Source organism: Homarus americanus, unplaced genomic scaffold (genome assembly GCF_018991925.1).
Source record: "Homarus americanus isolate GMGI-L3 unplaced genomic scaffold, GMGI_Hamer_2.0 scaffold36622, whole genome shotgun sequence".
NCBI classification, from domain to species: Eukaryota; Metazoa; Arthropoda; class Malacostraca; order Decapoda; family Nephropidae; genus Homarus; species Homarus americanus.
Window position 1 is genome coordinate 213,952 of NW_024724145.1, and position 24,214 is coordinate 238,165.

Here is a 24,214-nt window from a genome sequence, read left to right on the forward strand (position 1 = left end):
CCAGTCCATCATAGCTGTTTATGGATAATGGTAGCCTCAATTCTCTTACAGCTGATGTCAGAGAGAATACTGGCATTTGTTTTCTTGTCTTCCCAGAAAACTCGGAGGACCAAACATAGACTATGCTGGTGAAAGTTTTCAAGTGCCTTGAGGTGCGTCCTGTATGTGACCCATGTCTCGCTGCCATATAGCAGGGTGGGGAGGACCACTGCTCGATATACGTGCAACTTTGTAGAAAATTTCAGCTCTCTACAGCTGAAGACACGAGTATGGAGTCTGCCAAAGGCTTGAGATGCACATCTGAACTGATGTTGAATCTCTTCATCGATGTCTACGGTGGTGGACAGGTGGGAGCTGAGATACCGAAAATGGGTAACATTAGAGAGGGTAGTACCATTAAGCTGGATGGATGGTGGAGGTGTGGCTGATCTAGGAGCAGGCTGAAAGAGAATCTGAGTCTTAATTACATTCACCTCAAGGCCGAAGTGTGTATATGCATCTGCATAGGTGCTCAGGATCTCTTGTAGGTCACGTTCAGTGTGAGCGACAAGATTCATCCGACACTCGATGTCCACCCTGTCGGCTAAATTGCCACTGGCACGAGTAAGGAAGACAGCCAAGAAAATGAAAAGGAGAGTTGGTGCCAGTACACATCCTTGTTTCACCCCCGTTTGGATGGGGGAAGAACTCAGACTGGGTGCCATTGTGTAGGACACTGCCATTCATGCCATCGTGGAGTTGTCTCACAATGGCAATGAATTTTGGTATGCAGCCAAAACGGCTGAGGGTCCATCAGAGGGCTTCCCTGTTGACTGAGTCGAAGGCCTTGGTTAGGTCTATGAAGGTCACGAACAGGTCAAGAAACTGTTCTCTGCACTTTTCCTGTATTTGGCGGGCAGCAAAGATCATGTCAGTGGTGCTACATAATGGTCTAAGACCGCATTGAGATTCTGGGAGGGAGTTTTCCGCTTCAGAAAGAAGTCTGTTTGGGAGGACTCGGGCGATAATCTTGCTAGCTACGGACAGCAGTGAGATTCCGCGGTAGTTGCCACAGTCTGACAGGTCTCCCTTGTCCTTATAAATATTGGCGATGGAGGCGTCTTAAAAGTTCGCACTGGGCCGCTGCTTTATTCTTGTAGCAGGTATCAACTTTGATCCGAGACTGAGGATTGTTCTGGCAGTCAGTTAATGTAGCACGTTTATCCTCGACGAGTACATTGATTTCCAGGTCATTTTCATCAAACCAATCCTGGTGTTTTCTTGCAGTCTGGCCATGGGTCTCTCAGCAGGTTCTTGTCATCACAGTGTCGAGAATATCCCATTCGGTATTGGGATTTTTGTTGTCGGGTTGTTTATCAGGCCATGTTTGAGCGGCTCTCTGAAAACATTTGCTACCACTGGATCCTCCAGACGCTTGGTGTTTAAGTCTTTTCCGGAGGCTTGCTGCCTCCGCCGTTTTGGGGCGACGTGAAGTGAGAGCTTGGCTCTGACGAGCCAATGATCAGCGTCGCAGTGGTCTGAGCCACGCATGGCTCGGGTGATGAGGACAGCTCAGTGATCTCTTTCTCTGACAATGATGTAGTCAATGAGATGCCAGTGATTGGATCGTGGGTGTTGCCACGAACCCTTGAACTTGTCGGCCTGCCTAAACAAGGTATTGGTGATAGTGAGGCTGTGTGCAGCAAACTTGCTGAGGAGGAGTAGGCCGTTGGGATTACACTTGCCTAGTCCATTTCTCTCTATGATTCGCTGCCAGTTCTCAGCATCTCTGCCAACTCTGGCATTGAAGTCACCAAGGAGCACAACCTTATCTTCTCTGGGGATAGAGGTTTGCTCTCCGCTAATGTCGGCATAAAAGGCCTTGATGTCATCCTCTGCAGCCAGTGTTGGGGCGTATGCACTGATGAAGAAGGCATGATGTAAGTGATTTAGTGAGACTCGGAGCGTCATGAGGAACTCGTTCACCCCAACAGGCATTTCAGTTAGCCTGTGTGGGATGGATTGGTGGATGGCAAAGCCAACTTCATAAATGTGCTTTTTCTCCGCAGCAGGCTTACCCTTCCAAAAGAAGGTATAGCCAGACCCCTGTGCTTTGAGTCGACCCTCGTCCGGGAGCCAGGACTCACTAATGGCTTCTATGTCGATGTTATACCTAGCTAGCTCTTTTGCCACAAGGGCAGTTCTTCTTTCAGGACGCTCATTTGTGCCAGTATCCAGAAGGGGCCTGAAATTCCATGCAGTGACCATAAGAGGTTGTATAGTTTTTTTTTTTTATCTGTGTTTATGATCGTGTTTTCGACCATGTAAGGAAGACCTTACTGGGTGAGGTTGCCCAGTCAGGTTGGTTCTTTAGGCAGGCGATGTTTAGGGCACCTTTTCTAGCCCCCCTCCCCATGTGAGGCAAGCAGAGTGGCTCCTCGAAAGGGCTGCTTAGTCGGACAGACAGGACCGGATTGCAATGCTGCCTAGATCCTAGTACATAAACGACCATCTTATCTGTGCTGCCCATGTGCAGAGTTGTGATTAGAGACTCCTGGCAGTCATCTCTGCCTGTCCCCGTCGCCACTCGTCCGTTGCCATAGGACTTTTGGGGATAAAGGGCTTTTGATGATGATGAGAAGTACGTTGAGCTGTATGTTGGCTGCGTGTGAGTTGATTTATGTGGTGAGGCAAAAGCACAGGCTGCAGCCACACATCTTGGCTCTCCCTTTTCCTGATCCAGTGGTGCAAGTGTTGCAATGACTGGGGAGAGGGAGAGTTGCAATGGACTGCTGATAGCCACGTTTGTTGGGTTTCGCCTTTGTAGCCTGTCTATCATGCATTGCCTTCTTTCGCCGGTGTAATCGTTGGGTTCCCATATTGGTCACCTCTTCTGCTTATACCCCCGTTGAGGGTCGTACTGGAGCTCTGTAAGCTTGTCTGCCTGATGCGAGTCTCCACCACAGATTTTTCATTCAGGGATTACTCCCGTAGCATAATGCCTGCCAAGGTTAATCTCCAAGGCAGTGGGGCAGTGGTTGGCAGGCACCAGGACGTGTCCACATGCCAGTGGCCCTATACTCTGTCCCTCTGGGACTCACTGCTGCTCCGAGATCCCCTGCTGGTTTAGTCTGGGCCGACGAGGCACCCAGTTACCGTGTGTTGCCACGAAGAGGCACAGGAGGAGTCTTGATGGTGAAGAGGACTTAGGCACTTTGCTTCCTTGTTCTCCACGAGGGCTAGCCTGAAGCGGCAGCTGATAGCGAGGGGAAGCAAGCAGTGTTTGCACCCTAACACTAACATAATGCTGCCACACTAGACGCATTGCACCACCTTGTGCGAGCACACACGCGCGCTCACACGCGCACATACATAATATACGAAATGCTAAAAAATTAATGCACATCATAGGTAATGAAATAACATATAATGATTAAAACTAATAAATAAGAAATAAAATAAAATACATTAAATCTAACTGTTTTTTAACCGAATATAAATGAAAGTAAAATGTAAAAATAAAGCAAAGACATTAAAATATAAAAAGAAAAAGAAAGAAAGTGAGAGAACATACAAATTATTAGAAATAAGTGGAGGGAGGGAAGGAGGGTGATCAAGACATTCCACTCACATTATTTCGTGTTTGCAAAAACTTCCAGACAGTTTTTATACTTATTTCGACACAACTTTTGAAAAATCAGGTTAATAAATTTATAACCAGACTACTTTTGCTCCCCATTTGACATTCATAGTTAGTATTTATTACTTGCTGATAAATCGTGTTATTGTATATCGTTCGTGAATTTGGGACATGACTCTTAATTTGATGAGAAATGACATGAGGAAGATAAACTGAATTAACTTCCCCTGTCTTACACAATGTTCCTAAGGTCATACAGCAAAGTCCTACCTTGTGTTAGAATGAGCCACTTCAAAATAAAAATACTATCAAACCTGCACCACAGCTACGAAAATTGAGGCGATAAAAAAATAATGAAAAAAAAATAGCTCTTTTTTTTCTTTAGTGTATATAATTTTCAGTGACAAACAACAACGATAATTACCTATAAACTTTGATGATTGGAGGAACTATTGAATTTATTGAGAGCTTACGACCACATAACAAAAAGCTATTGTTGGAGGTGTTAGGGTTATTATTCTTCATTGCATAAACACACGTACAGTCTCCTTCACCAGAGCGTTTACAGGACCTCGTCAGGTTTTGAGCAGTGTGGTAATCCTGTGTTTATTTAGAAGGAAACTACCACGTAATCAAATTAAAACAATATTAAAACAAATATCTCAAAGGTAATGATTTGTGGTATGTTAATATGACGAGTCCCTGTAAACGCACTAGTGAAAGGGACTGTACCTGACCAGAAGGATTCCCAGCTCACCACCGAGAAATTTATACCATCTTTACCAGAACACCCAAACACCAAAGAAATGATGATTCTTGACCTATAATGACCTAACATAAGAAGGAATATCGATATGAAGATAGTTTAGACAATTCCTATATCATTCCTTAGACAACAAATATTACTCAAATTATAAAGAAATACATTGGAACAAGATAAATACTCCTGCAGCACCTGGACTGTGTGGGGATAACAGTGCTGACTGGTGAATACATATAACAACAAACCCGGATAGCGTGTAAAGAACTAGAGTCGTCAAGCCGTTATCAGGGTAGAAGTAGTCCAGTAATGGCTGTGTGAGAGTGACTCTTATAATTAAAGTCAATAATGTTTTTTTTTTAAGTGTGTGAGTACTAGCGCGGTGGTCTACTGGATACAGCGATCGCCTCCTTTCACCCAGATGTAAATGGGTACCTAAGTTTATATTTTGGTGAAGTGAAAGCGGTCGAGTGTATAAGCGGCCATGTTGCATTCTTGTGTACCAAAGGCTTAGTATACAGTGTGCTGTATCCACACTGTCCCTAAAGGGCCGTCATGCCTATGGGGCCCACTTTCACGTGACTGAGCATTAATGATTCATGCACCAACAAGTGTAGGGAAATCATTCACGAAAATGAGAAACTTTAGGCGGCTAAGAGTACGTTTCTTTAATTTCATTGCATAAAAAACTATTTACGAAAAGGAAGTAGAAAATATCACAACAAAATGTCTTATATCATCACCCTATCCCGTTACAGTAATTGGTATTGTATATGTTGTAAATATTTTCTGGGAAATAAGTCATAAAAGCGAGACGATACAGCAGTAAGCATGATCAAGTAATGTAACATAGAAATTAAAGATTTTCAGCCAAGAAGAGGTAAAATATTATACCTCTGACGGGGGTTGAGGTACAAACACTGTGGCCGTAATGACCCAGAAGCTGACGGCCAGCAAATTAAGCAAATCAAGTCACATCAAGTCCCTATCTGCCCCACCATCGTTTCTTTGTTTTGTTCTTCAACTTTATTCCTGTTTTCACTTTTTTTGTTCTGAATGTTCTCTCCCAATTATAAAGAACTTTTTTTAACTGACCTCTAGTTGATTATCGTAATGATCACTAAAAGAAGATTGCCAAGATTTATTATGTACAAAGTGACGGATTTACACTGACAAAAAACAATTTAAGTGAAGGATTTTTTAAGCGACTAACACAAACGAAAAATACATTACTATATATATTGTTTTAGTCATTCTGGTGATAAGCACTACTTAATTTTCTTTCTCAAACTACAATGTCACTTTAGTTGTTTGTATAACGTAAACACCATTCGCTGGATTATCACTGACACCATAATCATACAGTATTATGAGAGCTTTTGAATGTTAATTGTTGAATGTCTCGATTAATTACTATGTGTTACCCGCTTAAGGACCTTTAAATGTTGAAGCATTATAACAACACATTATTCTGTTTTTAGATTTTAGATTTATAACCTAGGTGGTGATATTTACCAAAATGCGGTATAAATATGATATATCCAGTGTGCAAACGGCAAGAAGTCACGCTTTTTTTTATCGGGCACCCCCCTACATCCTTGTGTAAGGTGAAGCACAGAAGCGTTTACAGTGCCTAACAGGGAAGCATGCTAAGTTCATGCTTGCCTTTATGACTCATGAGTTAAAGGTGTAGAAGCCTGAAGAGTCAAGGGCATAGAAGCAGTAGAAGCCTAAAAAGTCAGTGGTTTATGTCATCAAGTTATTGGAAGCTCCAACAAAACTTGTCCCTGAATACGAAGTCACAACTTTCGATTTACACCAGGTACCTACTGTACTGCTAGGTGAACAGAGACTAATGGGGGCTAGGAAGTAAGTCCAAACAACTTCCACCGCCCCGGGAATCGAACCTGTCGCTTGTGAGGCAAGAACGGTACCGCTTCTACCACCGGTCCCCCGAAGTCACGCTTGTGTACTGGTTTTGTCTTGTTCTCTTCCATATTCCTTTTCATCTATTTCTAATAGTTATTTTCCTCTTATTACCTCTTTCTATTAGTAATAAGAATAGTTATATTATTTTACATCGTCCTGTTACATAATGAAAAATAAATAAACTATGGTAGCTGTCACAAGCCTGGTACCTTGACGTTCTTGTTGACACACTACAACAGGTCCGGTCCCATTTATATTGAACGATAAGTTTTCTCTCATAACTAACATATAAATGCAGTTAGGTTATGAATGATGACGTATATTTTTAGTATACGAAATATTTTTAACTTGTGTGTGTGTGTGTGTGTGTGTGTGTAATAAATAATAATAATAATAATAATAATAATTAACGGTTTATTGAAAAAGTTCTGCAGCCCGAAGGCTGAAAATATATATTGGACATAAATTGGTGGTTTAACAAAAACTTTCATTAGAGAAAGGTAAAGGAACATACAGTGAACATACAGATTAATGTTTACAGTGGAGGTCACGTAGATCTTGTGCGCTGAGGTGTTGAACAGCAGACCTGTAGTAACGCCTTCACAGATGGTGTTATGAGGGGCATCACGTGGTGTATAATGTGCTTTTTCTCAGCTGTGTGTGTGTTTGTATGCTTACCAACCGTCTCCATTCTCCTGGAGAACATATGGGAAAAGGAGGAAATTCCCCAAGCTCTTAAAGACGCCTCCATCGTCAATATTTATAACAAGGGAGACGGGTTACACTGTGGCAACTACCGCGGGATCTCATTGCTGTCTGTAGCTGGCAAGATTATCGCCTAAGTCCTCCTAAACAGACTTCTTCCTGAGGCGGAAAACTTCCTCCCAGAATCTCAATGTAGTTTTAGACCATCACGTGGCACTACTGACATGATCTTTGCTGTCCCCCAGATACAGAAAAAGTGCAGAGAACAGCATCTTGACCTGTACATGGCCTTCATCGACCTAACCAAGGCCTTCGACTCGGTCAACAAGCCGTTTTGGCTGCCCATCAAAATTCATCGCCATTGTGAGGCAACTCCATGATGGCCATGTTACCCCGCTTGGACAACAGTAGAGTAACCAAAGCAGCTACTTTACAGTCACCTAGCGAATAGTAAACGTAACTCTGGCGGGCAACTGAAAAGGTATAACGATAGTCTTAAGACAAACCTGCAAATGTACGAAATCGACCCCCTCATCTGGGAGATGATTACTCCATACTGTAACACCCACACTGTTAAAAAATCTTGTAAAATTTACATAAAATTCTCTGGTTATATTGTTGCCAAACATTATCTGTATAATTTACAGAGATTCTATATATATTTTTACATAAAATATTTGTTGAATTTACAGATTGTTGGAAGTTATTGGAAGCTCCAACAACTTGTCCCCGAATACGAATTTGCAACTTTCGATTTACAACAGGTGCCAACATTACTGCTAGGTGAACAGGGACCAATGGGACTAGGAAGAGTGTCCAAACAACTTCCGCCGGCTTGGGAATCGAACCCGTGACATCTTGCTTTTGAGGCAAGAGCGGTACCACTCCACCAGCGGCCCCCCTCCCCCATGTGATGATGTGGCGCTCTTTGAAATAATGCAAACAAACACGGACATACGACGAACGTGAAGCACAAACACCCGCCAACCACATATTCAGTAATTACATATAGAAATAACAGCATTAACATGCAATTTTAAATGTTCTTTGCATCATGAAGTGTATATAGTATGATAAAATGTCAGTTTATATTGATAATTAAACAAATTGAAACAGAGAAAGAGAGTGTCTGAAATATTTTACAGAACAAAAAAGTAATTCAAATTACTAGGTTTTCCTGGTCGTAAATACAGAAGAAACATGTACAAAATACTGAATTTTCTAACAGTGCAGAGGAGCACCACACAAGAAGGTGTCAATACTTTTGAGCTGGCCCGACTGCATACCTAGGCAGACAAGCGCCAACGTCGGAAAGACGCTGCCACCACCCCTCCCGCACTAGATGTAGCCTTCCACATGTGCAACATCTGTGAACTGCACTGCCGGTCCTGTATCGGCCTCTTTTAGTCACCTCAAAACTCACCAACGTGTCTGTAGGTGACATCCTTAATAACTCACATCATTGTATCATAGCTGGATGATCGTCATTCTCCATTCCAAGTGACAGTAAAGTAGTAGTAGTAGTAGTAGTAGTAGTAGTGGTAGTAGTGGTATGTGTGTGTGTGTGTGTGTGTCGGTGTTCAGTCCCAAATTCGAGAGCACAATGTCAATCATCAGTGGTGAGTAAATACATTGGTAGATAAACATAGATAACTTTAGTACGATTATCAGAGTAGATGATATAATTAAAACAAAAAGAGAGAGATATTAGATTATGTTAATTTATGTCACAAAAATGATTCGTGTGAAATAATACACCATTTCAACTTTCAATCGTTTCAAAAGGCATAAATTTATCTATGGTCAGTTACGGGATTATGGGATTGTCTGTCATGGTTTTGTTTTTGTAATTATATATCTATTGGGATTTTACATTTTTTTTTTATGTTTACGGGGATTTCATGTAATTGGGTTTCATGGATTTCTTTTCAATAATTAAGTTTGCTATATTTTCTATTATTTTTTCTCACTATCGTTTCAACTTGAGGGGATTTCATATTGTATTTTCTTGACCTTTTTTTTGTTATCATGGCTGCTTCTTACCGTCTATTTGGTATCTAAGAAGAACCGATTAGATTTCATTTAATTTTCTGTTTCTGGTATTTGGTTTTATTTTGATATTTCGTGTTATGTCTATGAAATTTTTATGTGTCCAATGGGGCTTTGTCCTTTTTTTTTCGTTTTTGCTTTGGAATTTTCTTATATTGAAAGATGAATTTTAAGCTTGTTTAACAACCGCCAAATTATTCTACTGAGACTTTTACATCAGTTATTATATTTTTTATTGTTAATGTATTTTTATTTTATATTTAAGGATTTGTATTTTTTTTAATTTGACGTTTCTAAAAAAATTATAAATATTTGGGGATTTTATGCTTTTTGGTGTTTGTATGATGTCTTAATATTTTGCATTGTTATGGGATTTTGTTCTTTTGAAAATAATTACGTTTCTGTAGATTTCCAAGTTTGATGGATAATTTCAGGCAGTAGACGAAGAATACAAGCCTCTTATAAAGTATCCAAGAGGAAAGAGAAGAACGGGTGAAAACACAAACATCTTGACTATATTCACTAGCGTTTGGGAAAAAATAATATTCCATCATCGTAGGCCTACAAAACAGACAAAAAAAAAAATACAGGTAATATACAAGTACAACGAAACATTATTCTAAATTTCCGCAAAAGGTTTCAAACACAGCATACAATTCAGAAACGCTAAAAATGACGGGACACTTAACCTTATTCTGAGCTTAGTTTTGTATACAAGTCTATCGTCATTTTAGTGGCTGTAAATTGTATACTATATTACCCTGAAATGTTTGGTGCATAGGAGGTAAAGTTTTGAGTAATGATTCGTTTTTCTTGTATATTACCTGTAATTATCGGTGGTTCAAAATTGGTGAGACATTGTTATTGTTATGTGTGTGTGTGTGTGTGTGTGTGTGTGTGTGTGTGTGTGTGTGTGTGTGTGTGTCGGCGTTCAGTCCCAAATTCCAGAGCACAATGTCAATAATCAGTTTGTGTGTGGACTACGGTGTGGATGGACGGTAACCTCCCCCGAGGCGCTCGCTAAACCCAAGCTATAGTACTTCCCTGCTTTAGCTGTTACCAGAAGCTAGTATACACAAACGTAACTTGCATCTACCTCTCTCATAAAGCCACACTGGTGAGTAAATACATTGGTAGATAAACATAGATAACTTTAGTACGATTATCAGAGTAGATGATGATAATTAAAACAAAAAGAGAGAGATATTAGATTATGTTAATTTATGTAACAAAAATGATTCGTGTCAACTGATCTACCAGTTCAACTTTCATTCGTTTCAAAGGGTATAAATTTATCCATGGTCAGTTTTGGTATTTTAGGATTGTATTGGTTTGATTTTTTTTAATTATATATTTATTGGAATTTTACTTTATTTTCTAATTCCATGTTTTTGGGATGTTACCTATTTGAACATTTTCCCGCTACTGTTGTTTTAAGGGATTTTATTTTTTACATCTTTATTTTTGGTACAATTCCTGGATTTTGTTTTTTTATTTGTTATCTAAACAAAATCGATAGACTTCGTTTCATTTTGAGAATTTTCGTGTAAAATTCTGCAAAATTTAAATTTTTTTCTGAAATCCCTGAACATTCGAAATGTAGTTTTAATGAATTACGAAATAGAAAGTGGATTTTTTCTTCTTTTTACATCTGGATAAGAACGAGGCACCCTAGGTTATTTTTACTGAGGTGATTAAACACCCTAGTGGTACAAGATAGGGCAAGTTAGGGTGATTATCAGATGAAACAAGCCCCTTCAAGTCTTTCTAAGGTCGAGTATATTTATTATAGTATCATACATCACAAAAATAAAAATGCCCATCGTGACATTGTTATATTCAAACAGTTTTCAGCTCTAAAGAACACTTTATAGTATTCTCGTGTACAGAATAGCTACTGTATGTCTGTATGTTGACGAGTCGTATCAGGGAACATGAATATACTGCCATAATGATTTAATATATTTATAGGAGGTGTTTCATCTACCTGATACAATTAACGTCGTTCACATGTTTTTGTTTACACACAAAACAACTAATGAAACGCGAGAGAGAAAGGCAAAGTTGACACGTTAAAATAATGAGTTAATAATCTTGGGGTTGAAATACGTGGATGCAGCGAGTAAGGAACACAAACATAAGAATCATTGTTATCGTGACAGACAAATTTAAGTTATGAAAGAGATAAGATGATTATTAAGTAAACGGAGCCATTTAATAACATTTATATTAAGTATTGATTAATATAGTTAATTAGGTACATTACATAACACAAGTAAAACACAAATATGCAATTATCAAAACACGCCAGAATATTACCCGATTGTTCTTACTTTAAACATTAAATACACACAACAACACAAACCTGAAAGAAATGACAACTCAGGTAACAAGTCTAGGTTGAGATAGCCATCCACAAGGAAACAGGGATTACCGCCACACAAGACCACCAGCAGTAGTCCTCAACACAATCCTTCGTCCACACCCCGGGAGAAGACGAACACCGTAAGCCGCAGAGAAGAGACTGAGCTTACCAGGCACACACACTTGCATTGATACCTCGGTCTCATAGTCGGATGGGAAACTGGTTCTGAAACGGTGCTCACTGGGGTCGAGTAGGTTCGTGAAGCACTTGACCCAAGAACTCACGTTGTAAAAAAGAAAATGTTTAGCATTAAGAGAAATGTCACGAGCAAATGTTCCTTTCGTAAAATTGTTCCGAGTTATTCACACCACACTCAGGTTAGAGTTGCCGCCCCTTACTGAAAGTTTCCACCACGGGGAGGAACTTTACGAATCCAGGTAAAAAAGTCACAGGTATAAAAGTCACAGAAAAAAGTCACAGGAAAAAAGTCACAGGAAAAAAAGAAAAGTAAACTATCAAATTCTCACATTTTTTAAGGTTAATATGTCAACCTAACCTAACTTAACCTAACCAAACCTAACCTAACCTAGCCTTTATTACCGGCCACCATAAATTAATTATGACTTTTTTTCCTGTGACTTTTTTTCCTGTGACTTTATTACCGGCCACCAACTTTACATTGCTTTCAGGTATAAATCATCTCAAATTAACAATGTTTCTTGCAGAGGATCTATAATAACTTTAGAGGCAACACGTTGATCTTACAGCGGGTGGTAATTTACTCTTAGTTCACGAAAAAAACAAACTTACCCCCGTTTTTTCTTAGTTGTATGTATAATACTTAAGTGTACGTATGTTTGTGTGTATGTCAATCATTATACAACTTTACAATTATTATAAACAAATACACCAATAGATTAGGATAAATAAATAGTGTCTTTCTGTACAGTATATGAGAAACTTCACTTTGTTTCTCTTCATTTTAAATATATTATAAATTTATTTTGTAGTGTTTCAGTTTATCTCTAGTAAATTTTTGTATTATACATTATGTTATTTATCTGTGTTAAAATTTTATTTATTCCTCAGAGTTCGTTATTAATTTATTTCTAAACCTCAAACATTATAAAGATTTACTGAACTGTTCCTATCACTGATAATTTAACTTCACTGTTTCTCTGTTAAAATTCAATGTTTGTTCCTACCATTAATGTTCACCCACCATGACGATAATTGCCGTGTTCTGTCGTTATTATATTTCCATTTTTGTTCCTTCCATAGATGCTGTATGTGGGCGTGGTGGTGGGCGTGGTGATGGTGTTAGGAGGAACTATCGCCCTGGATGAGAAGCTTTACCAGAGATATAAGAACAATGCTGCCACTGGTTCTATCGCGGTGGTGAAGGAAGTATGTATTCTGAACTAATGCTTCATATGGTCTCGTTAAATAAATGTTTATATAAGTAAATAATATAAATTAGTAAATGTTTGCTAAATTGGTTTCTAAATTTAAAAATCTTCATATAAGAACATAAAGCATAAATGGAGGAAACTGCCTATTGGCCCATACTAGGCAGCACAGATGTTACTAAATGTTACATAATACTTCCTTGAGATAAATGTATAGTATATATCAGGTTCCTAAAAGAGAGCTCAGGTTCTCAACTGGCTCAGCCATGTTAATATTGTTATTATTATCCACTCTGTATCTGTGTTCTTCTGGTTAAATAAACTGTTTCAATTCAATCAAGCCCTTGGGGGTTAAAAATATAATAATACTTAAAAATAAATTAAAATAATAATAATACTAATAATAATAATAATAATAATAATAATAATAATAATAATAATAATAATAATAATAATAATAAAAATAATAATAATAATAATAAAGAGCCATAAATAAATACAAAATTTAAAGAAAATCAAGAGTTATAAATATATATGTTGTGTTGCCAATAGTAAGAGAAACAATTGAGACCTTGCAATTGTGTGTAAATGAGGCAGAAAGTCAGATCAGCAACCTGGGACCTGGTCACAATTTTCGTAATGCCATATGGCAGCAGGGTCTACCATTAGACAATACATTATACTTCCAATATCTTCCCAGGCTGCCTGAAACCTATATTTGAAGCTACCCAGCGTATTCGAGTTAATGATGATGTTTGGTAACTTGTTCCATTCATCCATTATTCTATTTCCAAACCAGTGTTTACCAATTTCGCGCCTAAATCTAAATTTGTCTAATTTAAAACCATTGCTACGAGTTCGCTCCTGGTTGGATAGTTTGAGTACCTTTGTTATATCACCTTTGTTTAGCCGACTTCCATTTATACACCTCGATCATATCGCCTCTCACTCTACGTCTCTCGAGGGAGTGCAAATTAAGATGCCTTAACCTGTGTCTGTACTCAAGGTTCCTAATGCCCGGGATTAGTCTTGTCATTCTCCTCTGGATTCTTTCTAGGGATTCCGTATCCATTCTGCAGTATGGTGACCAGAACTGAACCTCGGGATCCAAGTGAGGTCTCACAAGGGCAAGATATAGTTTTAGGATGACCTCGCTTGTCTTGTAACTAACATTCCTTTGTATGAACCCAAGTACTTCATTAGCCTTGTTTCGAGCAAATACACATTGTTTACTTGGCTTAAGATTCCTATTAATCATTACTCCTAAATCTTTCTCCCAGTCGAATTTCTCTATACCAACGATGTTCATCTAATATCTGGTTTCTCTGTTTACATCTCCTAGACTAAGTACTTTACATTTGTCCTCATTAAATTTCATCTGCCATTTTTCAGACTGCGAAAAATTGGTTTAGATCTTCCTGTAGTTTTGCAGAGTCCTCGTCAGATTAAATTACACGCCCTATTTTAGTGTCATCAGCAAATTTACTTATGTTGCTGTCTAAGCCGGTATCAATGTCATTTATGCATATAATAAATAGTAATGGTCCAAATACTGAGCCTTGGGGTACTCCACTAGTGACGTTACCCCAATCGGATTTAGTGCCGTTAATGCTCACTCGCTGTTTCCTGTTCTATAACCACTCACTAATCCATTTTAGAATATCTCCTCCAATGCCAAGAGCCTCCACTTTTCGCATTAGTGTTTCGTGGGGGACTCTGTCGAAGGCTTTGCTAAAGTCGAGATATACCACATCATAAAGTCCTTAAAATAATCCGAAATGTATATAATATTTTAATTCATAAGTGTTTAATTAAATTAGGAATACTAATTCTTAATGCTTATTGAAATTAGCTGTAAATTCAGTGTTTATTGTTAAAATATTCTAAATTTATCAACATTTACAGTTTAAAAGGAAGCTTATCTATATACATTATAATTAACCAACTCGTCACCCAGTTCTCTTCTCGCCTGCACTGCGGACTGGCCTCTATGCAGCTCTCCGGTGAGGGGTACAATCTGAAGACCACAGCTGAGGACAAGTATGAGTGTACAATCTTCAGTGTGGTGGACGGTGTACTCAGTGACACCGACAACAACTTCTACTGTGGTGGTGGTGGTAAGTGGTGGTAGTAAGTGGTGGTGGTGGTAAATGTGGTGGTGGTGGTGGTTTGTACGCAAGAGATAGATAAATAGATAGGTAGATAGATCACTTTGAAAACATATACATAGTCAGTGTAGGTGTACAATCAAAACACACTAATGTACAGTTGCCAGCAAAAGTCCTCCCACAACTTGCTACACAGAGCTGTGGGAGAACTTTTGTGGCAACTGTACATCAACAGTGCAGACATCCAGTATAAATAAGCAGTGAAGGTATACTTACAATACAATATAAATCGTTTCACAGTGTGTAAGGAAGTGGGTGAGTCCTGTACAGAAGACTGGGAGTGTTTCGTCCTTACGGAGGGCGCGACCTGTGTCCTGGGCACCTGCGACTGTGACCTCGGCTATGACCCCACTGATGGAGTCTGTGAAGTAGGTCAGTGGACGTATCCCTTAAACAAGTATCCTAAAAATAGTATCCTTTAAGCACGTATCATTAGTGAAACGTGTTGTTAGTTTTAAGGTCTAGGATAGGTGCCTGTTGTCTCTCTCGGTAATGTAACTCTCGAGGTTTCACATCAATGGCCACATTTGTTATGGTTTGTGAGATCAATAACCGGTTTCACAGTTGTTTGTGTATGCTATAAACGCTTAGTTTCACCAAAGAACGTTATACAGTGAACTCTCCATAATAACGGACTCATCTCCATATAATCCGTTAGATGAGGTATCACATCTAATGTACCTTCGATATAGCGGACTTATCTCTCCATATCGTCCGTTAAATAGAGGATTCATTGTATTTTAGTTAGTGTCATCTCTTCCTCGCCCAACAGTGCCAGCGGCCTTAGGGGAGGACTGCGAGGCGGATGTGCAGTGTCTGGCCACGTCAAATGAAACCAAATGTGACCCGACCAAGAAGTGTACTTGTGCTCAGTACTACAAGCCCAACGCTACAGGCAACGGTTGTACGCTTGGTGAGCATTTTCTATCCAGTTTATTGTATTATTCACTGATTTTATTCATTTTTATTATTCACTCTACTTACCCACCTTCCACACTTCCCAAAACTGAATAATCATCTTATTCATCCAACTCATTAATAATAATTACTCATCTTCCCCTAACTCATTAACCTTCGTCTAACTCATTAACCTTCGTCTAACCAGATTATGCTGCCTATGGATTCGTCGCCTACAATGGACGATGGGTCTATCACCTCCCTGGGCTTCGTCCAATCTCCTGGGAGAAGGCGTTCACGTTGTGTGATGACCTCTTCTCTACCATGTTTAAACCCAGAGATGCCAGTGAGTGGGGCTGGATGGAGCAGAAGACGGGGTCTGTCTTGAACACATTGGCCATGTTCCCCATCAATGACCGGGACCAAGAAGGAGTGCTGATGTGGAATAATGGAACGGGTGAGTGCTGGGCGGGAGAGGTTAGCTTTGTTTAAGAGAAATAAGATTATATTAGGAAAGAAGTTAACTCGGAAATCGGAGAGAGAGAAGGGGAGGTAGAAGGAAGTGGGCTGACCGCCTTGCTACTGGCTGGCTAAGCTAATAGTGTGTTAAAGCTATATCTTGGACTAGTTATTGTTTGTGATATTTCTTGAAGCTCATTTACCTGTTGGTTCTCCTCTTTTGACGGCACTGGCACTAGACAGCCTACCCTATCCCATTTAAGGGTGTTGTGAGGGTTTTATTTCAAATTCCGCCGACCCTACTGGCGGATGCTGGTCTAAGGAGATTGTCTATTGCCCGGCCGTATAGATCGGGAGTGATAATGGACTTCTTGAGGTTTGGTAACTTTTGGGGAACCATTTAGGGGAGGTGAGGGAGACAGAGAGGGTAGGTAAGAGGGAGAATAATAACTTACCTCTATTATTTCTTCTGTTTCTCGGTATCAGCAGTGGGAGGTGAGAACTATCTCAAGTGGTCTTCTGGCAGCCCCAAGGCATCGAATACTCCTATTGCGAACTGTGTAGGAATGGTGCCGAGTATTCTGTTTGTTTCTCCTGAGTATCTGAAGTTTATTGAGTGTTCCAAGGACAATCTCTTAACGTCTGTGTTCTGTGAGGCTGATGTCTGAAGGAGAAAAAGAGACAGACGCATTGGCAGACAGACAGACAGACAGACAGGTACAAAGAGATAGAGGCAGACGGAGGGACAGAACTGACAGTGAACAATGAGAGAGAGGTACAGAGAGAGAGAGAGAGAGAGAGAGACAGAGACAGAGAGAGAGAGACAGAGAGAGAAAGAGAGAGAGAGAGATGTTTGTAATCACTCACGCAAATGTCTGCATGGTGTTGTGCGTTGATCAGCTAACATGTAAACAATTTGCCTTCTACAATATGTCTCATAGATATGAAGACATAAGTCATAGCCATATTGAGTCATAGTTTTTCGGTAATGTCTCTTTATTATACACCGATAGATTATCTTAATAGATTGACAGTGTTCCGTTTTAATATCACGGGGTAATAAAGTGTGACACCAAATCAGTGTTGTGAACTTCAGACATTACTCTCTAAGCGATTTGAGCCATTACGTACAGCTTTCTTATGTGTGTTGTAGTGTTAAGACATAACCTTTAACAGTTGGAAGGTACTTTTAAGTGTGCTGTATTGTTAAGACATATTCTATAATAAATTTAAAGTGGTTTTAAGTGTGCTGTAGTGTTTAGAGATAGCCTAAGATGATTTTTTAGATATGTCTGTGGCTTATAGATATAAATCTAAGGTGGTGGTTCCAAATCTTTTTCACTCCATTCCCTCCTTGGGGAACCTCCAAAATCCTTGTGGACGCCTTTTCATTTTTCCCCCAAATCATTAAAAGTAAAGATGAAATATATAAGATTGTGATCAAGAAAAGAAAAGAACATATAATTGTCAACTCTACCGATATGGAGGTCAAAGGCATAACACTCTAATATACTATAGGAATAGCCGTGTGTGTGTGTGTGTGTGTGTATGTGTGTGTGTGTGTCTGTTTGTTCTGGGCAGCCGAAACGGCACAATCGTTTTTCATCAAACTTGGTGGAAAAATCGCAAAAAATTCGTAGAGTGGAACAAACCTGGTCCCATGTCGATGGTTTCTTTAGGAAGGCATTGATTAACAATTTTATTTACGCTGGAAAACGATGCAAGTCTACGGACTTGGCGCATCTCCATTCGCAGCACGCTATCAGCAGGACGGCGGTTGCGCGCTAGCGAAGCACGAGCGTTCAAGCTTTCACCAGGCACGAAGGGCCGGCAATCACTTGTCAATAACTATAACACTTTAACTGTACAACATAATTTACTAGCAGCTGCTATGCCACAAGGGCAGTTCTTTTTTCAGGATGCGGTGTGGTTTCCCAGTCAGGTTGGCTTTTTAGGCAGGTTATGTTTAGGGCTTCTTCTCTAACCCACTCCCGATGTGAGGAAAGCAGAGTGACTCCTGTAAGGGCTGCTCAGTTGTACAGACAGGACCGGATTGCACTGCTGCCTAGATCCCAGTGCATAAACGACTATCTTGTCTATGCCGCCCATGTGCAGAGTTGTGACTAGAGACTCCCGGCAGTCATCTCTGCCTGTCTCCATCGCCATGGGACTTTTGGGGGCATAGGGGTTCTTATGATGATGAGAAGTATGATGAACTGGATGATGATTGTGCAAGAGTTGATTTATGTGGTGAGGCAGAAGCTCAGGCTGCAACCACACATCTTGGCTCTCCCTTCTCCCTCTCCAGTGTTGCAGGTAGCTACAACAACTGGGGAGAGGGAGAGTTGTAATGGACTGCCGATAGCGCAGTTTGTTTGGTTTCGCCTTAGTAGCCTGTCCATTAGGCATTGCCTTTATCAGCTGGTGTAGTCGTTGGGTTCCCATGTTGGTCACCTCTTCTGCGGTCTTGGTGGAGCTGTGGTGTAAGCTCTTCTGTCTTATGCGGGGGTCCACCACATATTTCGTTCGGGGTTTACTCCTGTAGCCTTATACCTGCCAAGGATTAATCCGCAAGGGAGTGGTTGCTTGGCGCCAAGGCGTGTTCACGGCCTATGCACCGTCCCTCTGGAGTTCACCGCTGCTCCGAGGTCCCCTGCTGGTCAGCCTGGGGTCGCGAGGCACCCAGTTACCGTGAAGTGGATGTGTACCGGCAGAGGAAAACTTACACTACTAGGGCTAGCCAGCGGCGGTAGCTGAAAGCGAGAGAAAGCAAACAGTACTTTCTCCTTAACACTAACATAATGCTGCCATTGTGGAGGCATTACACCACCCTGCGCGCGCGCGCGCGCGCACACACACACACACACACACACACACTATATGAAATACTTTAAATTAAAATACATCCTCGGTAATAAAATAAAATATCATGTTTTCAATTAATAAAGAAGTAATGAGATAAAAACGAATATAATAGTTCTGTTTATATAACAAAAAAAATAAAATGTAACAATAAAGATAAGAAGTTTAAATATGAAGAAGAAGTGTGAAGAAAACGAGAGTAAATATGAATTACGAAATTAACTAAAGAGTCTATGTACGGGAGATAATGACAAAAGAAAGATGATTAAATAAAATATAATAAATAAGAAGTTCAGAGAGAGAATTTGAGAAAGAGAAAGAATGAAAGAGAGAGAGAGAGAGAGAGAGAGAGAGAGAGAGAGAGAGAGAGAGAGTTCAACACATTCCTATACCTCCAGCCACGAGGAATATTCTACCACCTGAAACTTTGAGACAATAAACCAAAAATATTAATACAGTAGCCTAGATGTCTTAATCATCCCCACAGATTATACATAAGAGTTATATTAACAGCTGGATGTCTCATTACCCATTAAACCATAAGAGAAATATTAACTTTGAAGGTTTATAAATGAAACCTGAAGAGCCTGGGTGTCCTTAATTAATTCTTGTCATACAGTCATACAGGTGTTCAAAATTTAAACAGGTGTTATAGTCTAATACATTTTATTACTGGAGTATAATGAAGAAATACACTTATGTTATACAATACGGACAGGTCTGACAATTAAGTTCGGAAACTCGCCACTTGGCTCAACAGAACTGCAACAAGTGTGTTTGGATTGCGAGTGACCTTGACCCCTTCAGACGTGTGCAGTGGCATCAAATTTATCATGGAACTGGAGAAAATTAGGTCTGAAATTCGGGACATGTTAACCCAAGTTTATGGAGGATAATGAGCTAAAGAAATCATCAGTTTACACGTGGATTAAGTGATTTTCTGAGGGAAGAGAAGACGTGACAGACGATAACAGAGAAGGACAACGAGCCGGAATGAGGGAAACATGGAACAAATTAGGAAAGTTGTGCAAGCTAATGGGCGATTGGTGGTGAGAAACATTACAGATGAGGTGCAGATTGACAGGGAAACAGTTAGAAAGGTTTTGACTGAAATTTAAAGATGAGAAAGGTTTGTTAAGAAATGGTGCCGAAAAATCTCAGTAACGAACAAAATCTTTAAGAGTTGAAATTTGCTCAGAACTTTTGGAAAGAGAAGAAGCTGGAGATGATCTGCTTCACTGAGTCATTACTGGTGATAGAGTCATGGGTCTATTAATACAATCCTGAAGAGAAGCTGGAGATGATCTGCTTCACTGAGTCATTACTGGTGATAGAGTCATGGGTCTATTCATACAATCCTGAAGAGAAGCTGGAGATGATCTGCTTCACTGAGTCATTACTGGTGATAGTCATGGGTCTATTCATACAATCCTGAAGAGAAGCTGGAGATGATCTGCTTCACTGAGTCATTACTGGTGATAGTCATGGGTCTATTCATACAATCCTGAAGAGAAGCTGGAGATGATCTGCTTCACTGAGTCATTACTGGTGATAGTCATGGGTCTATTCATACAATCCTGAAGAGAAGCTGGAGATGATCTGCTTCACTGAGTCATTACTGGTGATAGAGTCATGGGTCTATTAATACAATCCTGAAGAGAAGCTGGAGATGATCTGCTTCACTGAGTCATTACTGGTGATAGAGTCATGGGTCTATTCATACAATCCTGAAGAGAAGCTGGAGATGATCTGCTTCACTGAGTCACACTGGTGATAGTCATGGGTCTATTCATACAATCCTGAAGAAGAGATGATCTGCTCACTGAGCCACATTGGCATAGTCAGCGGGTCTATTCATATAATCCTGAAGAGGCTTCTGGAGATGATCTGCTTCACTGAGTCATTACTGGTGATAGAGTCATGGGTCTATTAATACAATCCTGAAGAGAAGCTGGAGATGATCTGCTTCACTGAGTCATTACTGGTGATAGAGTCATGGGTCTATTCATACAATCCTGAAGAGAAGCTGGAGATGATCTGCTTCACTGAGTCATTACTGGTGATAGTCATGGGTCTATTCATACAATCCTGAAGAGAAGCTGGAGATGATCTGCTTCACTGAGTCATTACTGGTGATAGTCATGGGTCTATTCATACAATCCTGAAGAGAAGCTGGAGATGATCTGCTTCACTGAGTCATTACTGGTGATAGAGTCATGGGTCTATTAATACAATCCTGAAGAGAAGCTGGAGATGATCTGCTTCACTGAGTCATTACTGGTGATAGAGTCATGGGTCTATTCATACAATCCTGAAGAGAAGCTGGAGATGATCTGCTTCACTGAGTCATTACTGGTGATAGAGTCATGGGTCTATTCATACAATCCTGAAGAGAAGCTGGAGATGATCTGCTTCACTGAGTCATTACTGGTGATAGAGTCATGGGTCTATTAATACAATCCTGAAACGAAAAGCCAGAGCGCTCGGTGGAAAACTGCAAATTCGCTGCACCCAAAAAAGTGTCGCATGTCAAAGTCGAAAGCGAAGACAATGCTTATCACTTTTTTGTTCGATTCTAAGGGTGTAGTTCACAAAAAAATTGTTCCCCCCAGGGCAGAGTGTGAAGCAGTTTTATTATCTCGTTGTGCTTAAAAGATTCAAAGAAAAGGCTAGACGAAAAAGTTCAGATTTTTTTTTTTGGAAACAAGCGGATCTTTCATCATGACAATGCCCCAGTGCACACGGCATTGATTGTGCGGGAGTTTGAGCAGTGAAACAAATTACCTTACTTAAACACCCTCCTTATTCATCTGACCCCGTGTGACTTTTTTCTATTTCCTTCGCTGAAGAAGCACATCAGGGGGACGCATTTTCAAGACGTGGATGACAGTAGCACGACGGCTGTTATAAAAGCTATTCCAGAAAGTGAGTTCCAGAAATGTTTCCAGAGGTGGAAGAACCGCTGGCGACGCGTATAGCATCGCAAGGGGAATATTTTGAAGGAGACCACATCATCGATCCTCAGTAAGGTACGTACCGACGCCTGCAACATGAGTTCGCGAGCTTAATTATCAGATTATGTATGTGATTTATACGATATGTACAGTTGCCTCCACATGAATGTACCACAGCCTGGGAGTGTGTGAGGGGTCGGGTATGAGATGTGGCAGAGCCGTGCCTTAGTCAGGGCTGAATGGGCACAAAATAGTGACATTACTCGTTTTGTGTGGCCACAGTTCAATGCTGAAGAACATTTATCACACATACTTTATTTATGTTATTATATTACTGCAGATATTTATGAAATGCATAATTTACTATTATCATTGTATTATGATAAGCTCTAAGTGTTCGTCTGTGTTGGTTGATAATGAGTGGTCAGGCATCCAGTGTTTCCATAATATGTCTGATAGTCTATTCTTGCTGAAAGTGTTTGTGATAATTGAAATATATAAACAACAAAGCTGACAGCATATCAATAACTGAGCTGCAGTACAACACTACACTGCGCCCCTACACACTCACCCGCGACCGATATAAATCACCCGATATTAATGACGCGTACAGTACCACTCACCCGCGACCGATATAAATCACCCGATATTAATGACGCGTACAGTACCACTCACCCGCGACCGATATAAATCACCCGACATTAATGACGCGTACAGTACCACTCACCCGCGACCGATATAAATCACCCGATATTAATGACGCGTACAGTACCACTCACCCGCGACCGATATAAATCACCCGATATTAATGACGCGTACAGTACCACTCACCCGCGACCGATATAAATCACCCGATATTAATGACGCGTACAGTACATCTCACTATGAACTGAAGGTAATGTGTTGAACATAACAACCAAGGTACTGCAATATATCTAATATAATACCAAATAATAAAATCTTAATTCGATGGCTTGTGTGAGCTGGACGTAATTACGGTGGTAAGTGAACATCTTTTACCCTTCGTTCAGCTGTAGACTATTTTACACCAAGCTTCTACTTCTATACAATCTTTCATTTCATACCAACTATGCGTAAGATGTCAGTAGCATTATAGGTCCAGGAACACGAAATTATAATATATGACCCGTTTGGTGGTGACCTGTATGTCCAGGGCTGCGTTCAGGCTTAATGATGACAATATTACTTGTTCACTGGGACTCTCATGGCTTGTTAAATGCAAAATACAAAACCTCGATCCATGGGGCAGTGTAGGGGAGGATTTTGATAATTCATGATAATTTCATATACATTTATCGATACAGACTACTGGATATATATTTCCAAACTGTAAATCAATATTTTTCTATGTTCATCAAAATGTGTTCCTATTCCACTGTGACTGCTGTGTACTGTATCATACCGCTGCCAAGATGATAATGTAGTGTTGTACTGCATGAACCAATATCAAGAACAATGGAGGGATCCTACACAGGTCACTGGCCTCCTTACCTCGTCATGCGGTAAATGAGTAAATTAATATGCTGTCAGGTGTTTGTTTATAAATACTGTATAATTTTCACAAACAAATATATTATAACAACACTTGTTTAACCACTACTGTAGTTGGTAACAGACGCGGTAGAGCACTTACCTTTATTGAAATATCCTTCACAATCTTCCGATACATTTCATCGACATCTGTGATAAGATCCACACAATAAAGTAGGAAAACAGATAAACGAGCCCTGTGTGTTGTATAGCCACGACTGAGTGACTAGGACTGAACTATGGGGAACAGACAAACAGGGTAATCCACGGTTTCACGCCCAGGACTACAGCGCTGCGTTGCCACATCTAGCACCTGTACCCTCACACATTCCCAATCTGTGGTACGTTCATGTGAAGGCAACTGTACACATGCAAGTTATACAATACGTATATATGTAAGTTATCTAAAGGATGTGATACTTTTTTTTTACGGGAATTAACCCACCCGGGCACAGGTCAAGCGACCCACAACGGGGCCTGGGGGACG

General features: G+C 40.1%; 1 protein-coding gene across 1 annotated transcript; it reads left to right on the top strand.

Annotated features, from left to right (window-relative positions):
* Nucleotides 1–10,052: 10,052 nt before the first annotated feature.
* LOC121864068 lies at nucleotides 10,053–17,028 on the top strand. The gene is made up of 7 exons (XM_042362968.1): nucleotides 10,053–10,179; nucleotides 12,709–12,834; nucleotides 14,794–14,947; nucleotides 15,245–15,376; nucleotides 15,777–15,917; nucleotides 16,110–16,358; nucleotides 16,850–17,028. Exons 2-7 carry the CDS (start codon nucleotides 12,709–12,711, stop codon nucleotides 17,026–17,028), a joined length of 981 nt encoding a protein of 326 aa, XP_042218902.1. The 5' UTR covers nucleotides 10,053–10,179.
* The last annotated feature ends 7,186 nt before the right edge of the window (nucleotides 17,029–24,214 follow it).

What these genes read in the sequence shown, in the direction of transcription:
- LOC121864068 (XM_042362968.1), top strand. Translation starts at nt 12,709, where the DNA reads ATGCTGTATGTGGGCGTGGTGGTGGGCGTGGTGATGGTGTTAGGAGGA. An exon ending in CTATCGCGGTGGTGAAGGAA is followed by an intron (nt 12,835 to 14,793) that starts GTATGTATTCTG and finishes CTCGTCACCCAG; the next exon opens with TTCTCTTCTCGCCTGCACTG. An exon ending in AGGCAACGGTTGTACGCTTG is followed by an intron (nt 15,918 to 16,109) that starts GTGAGCATTTTC and finishes TCGTCTAACCAG; the next exon opens with ATTATGCTGCCTATGGATTC.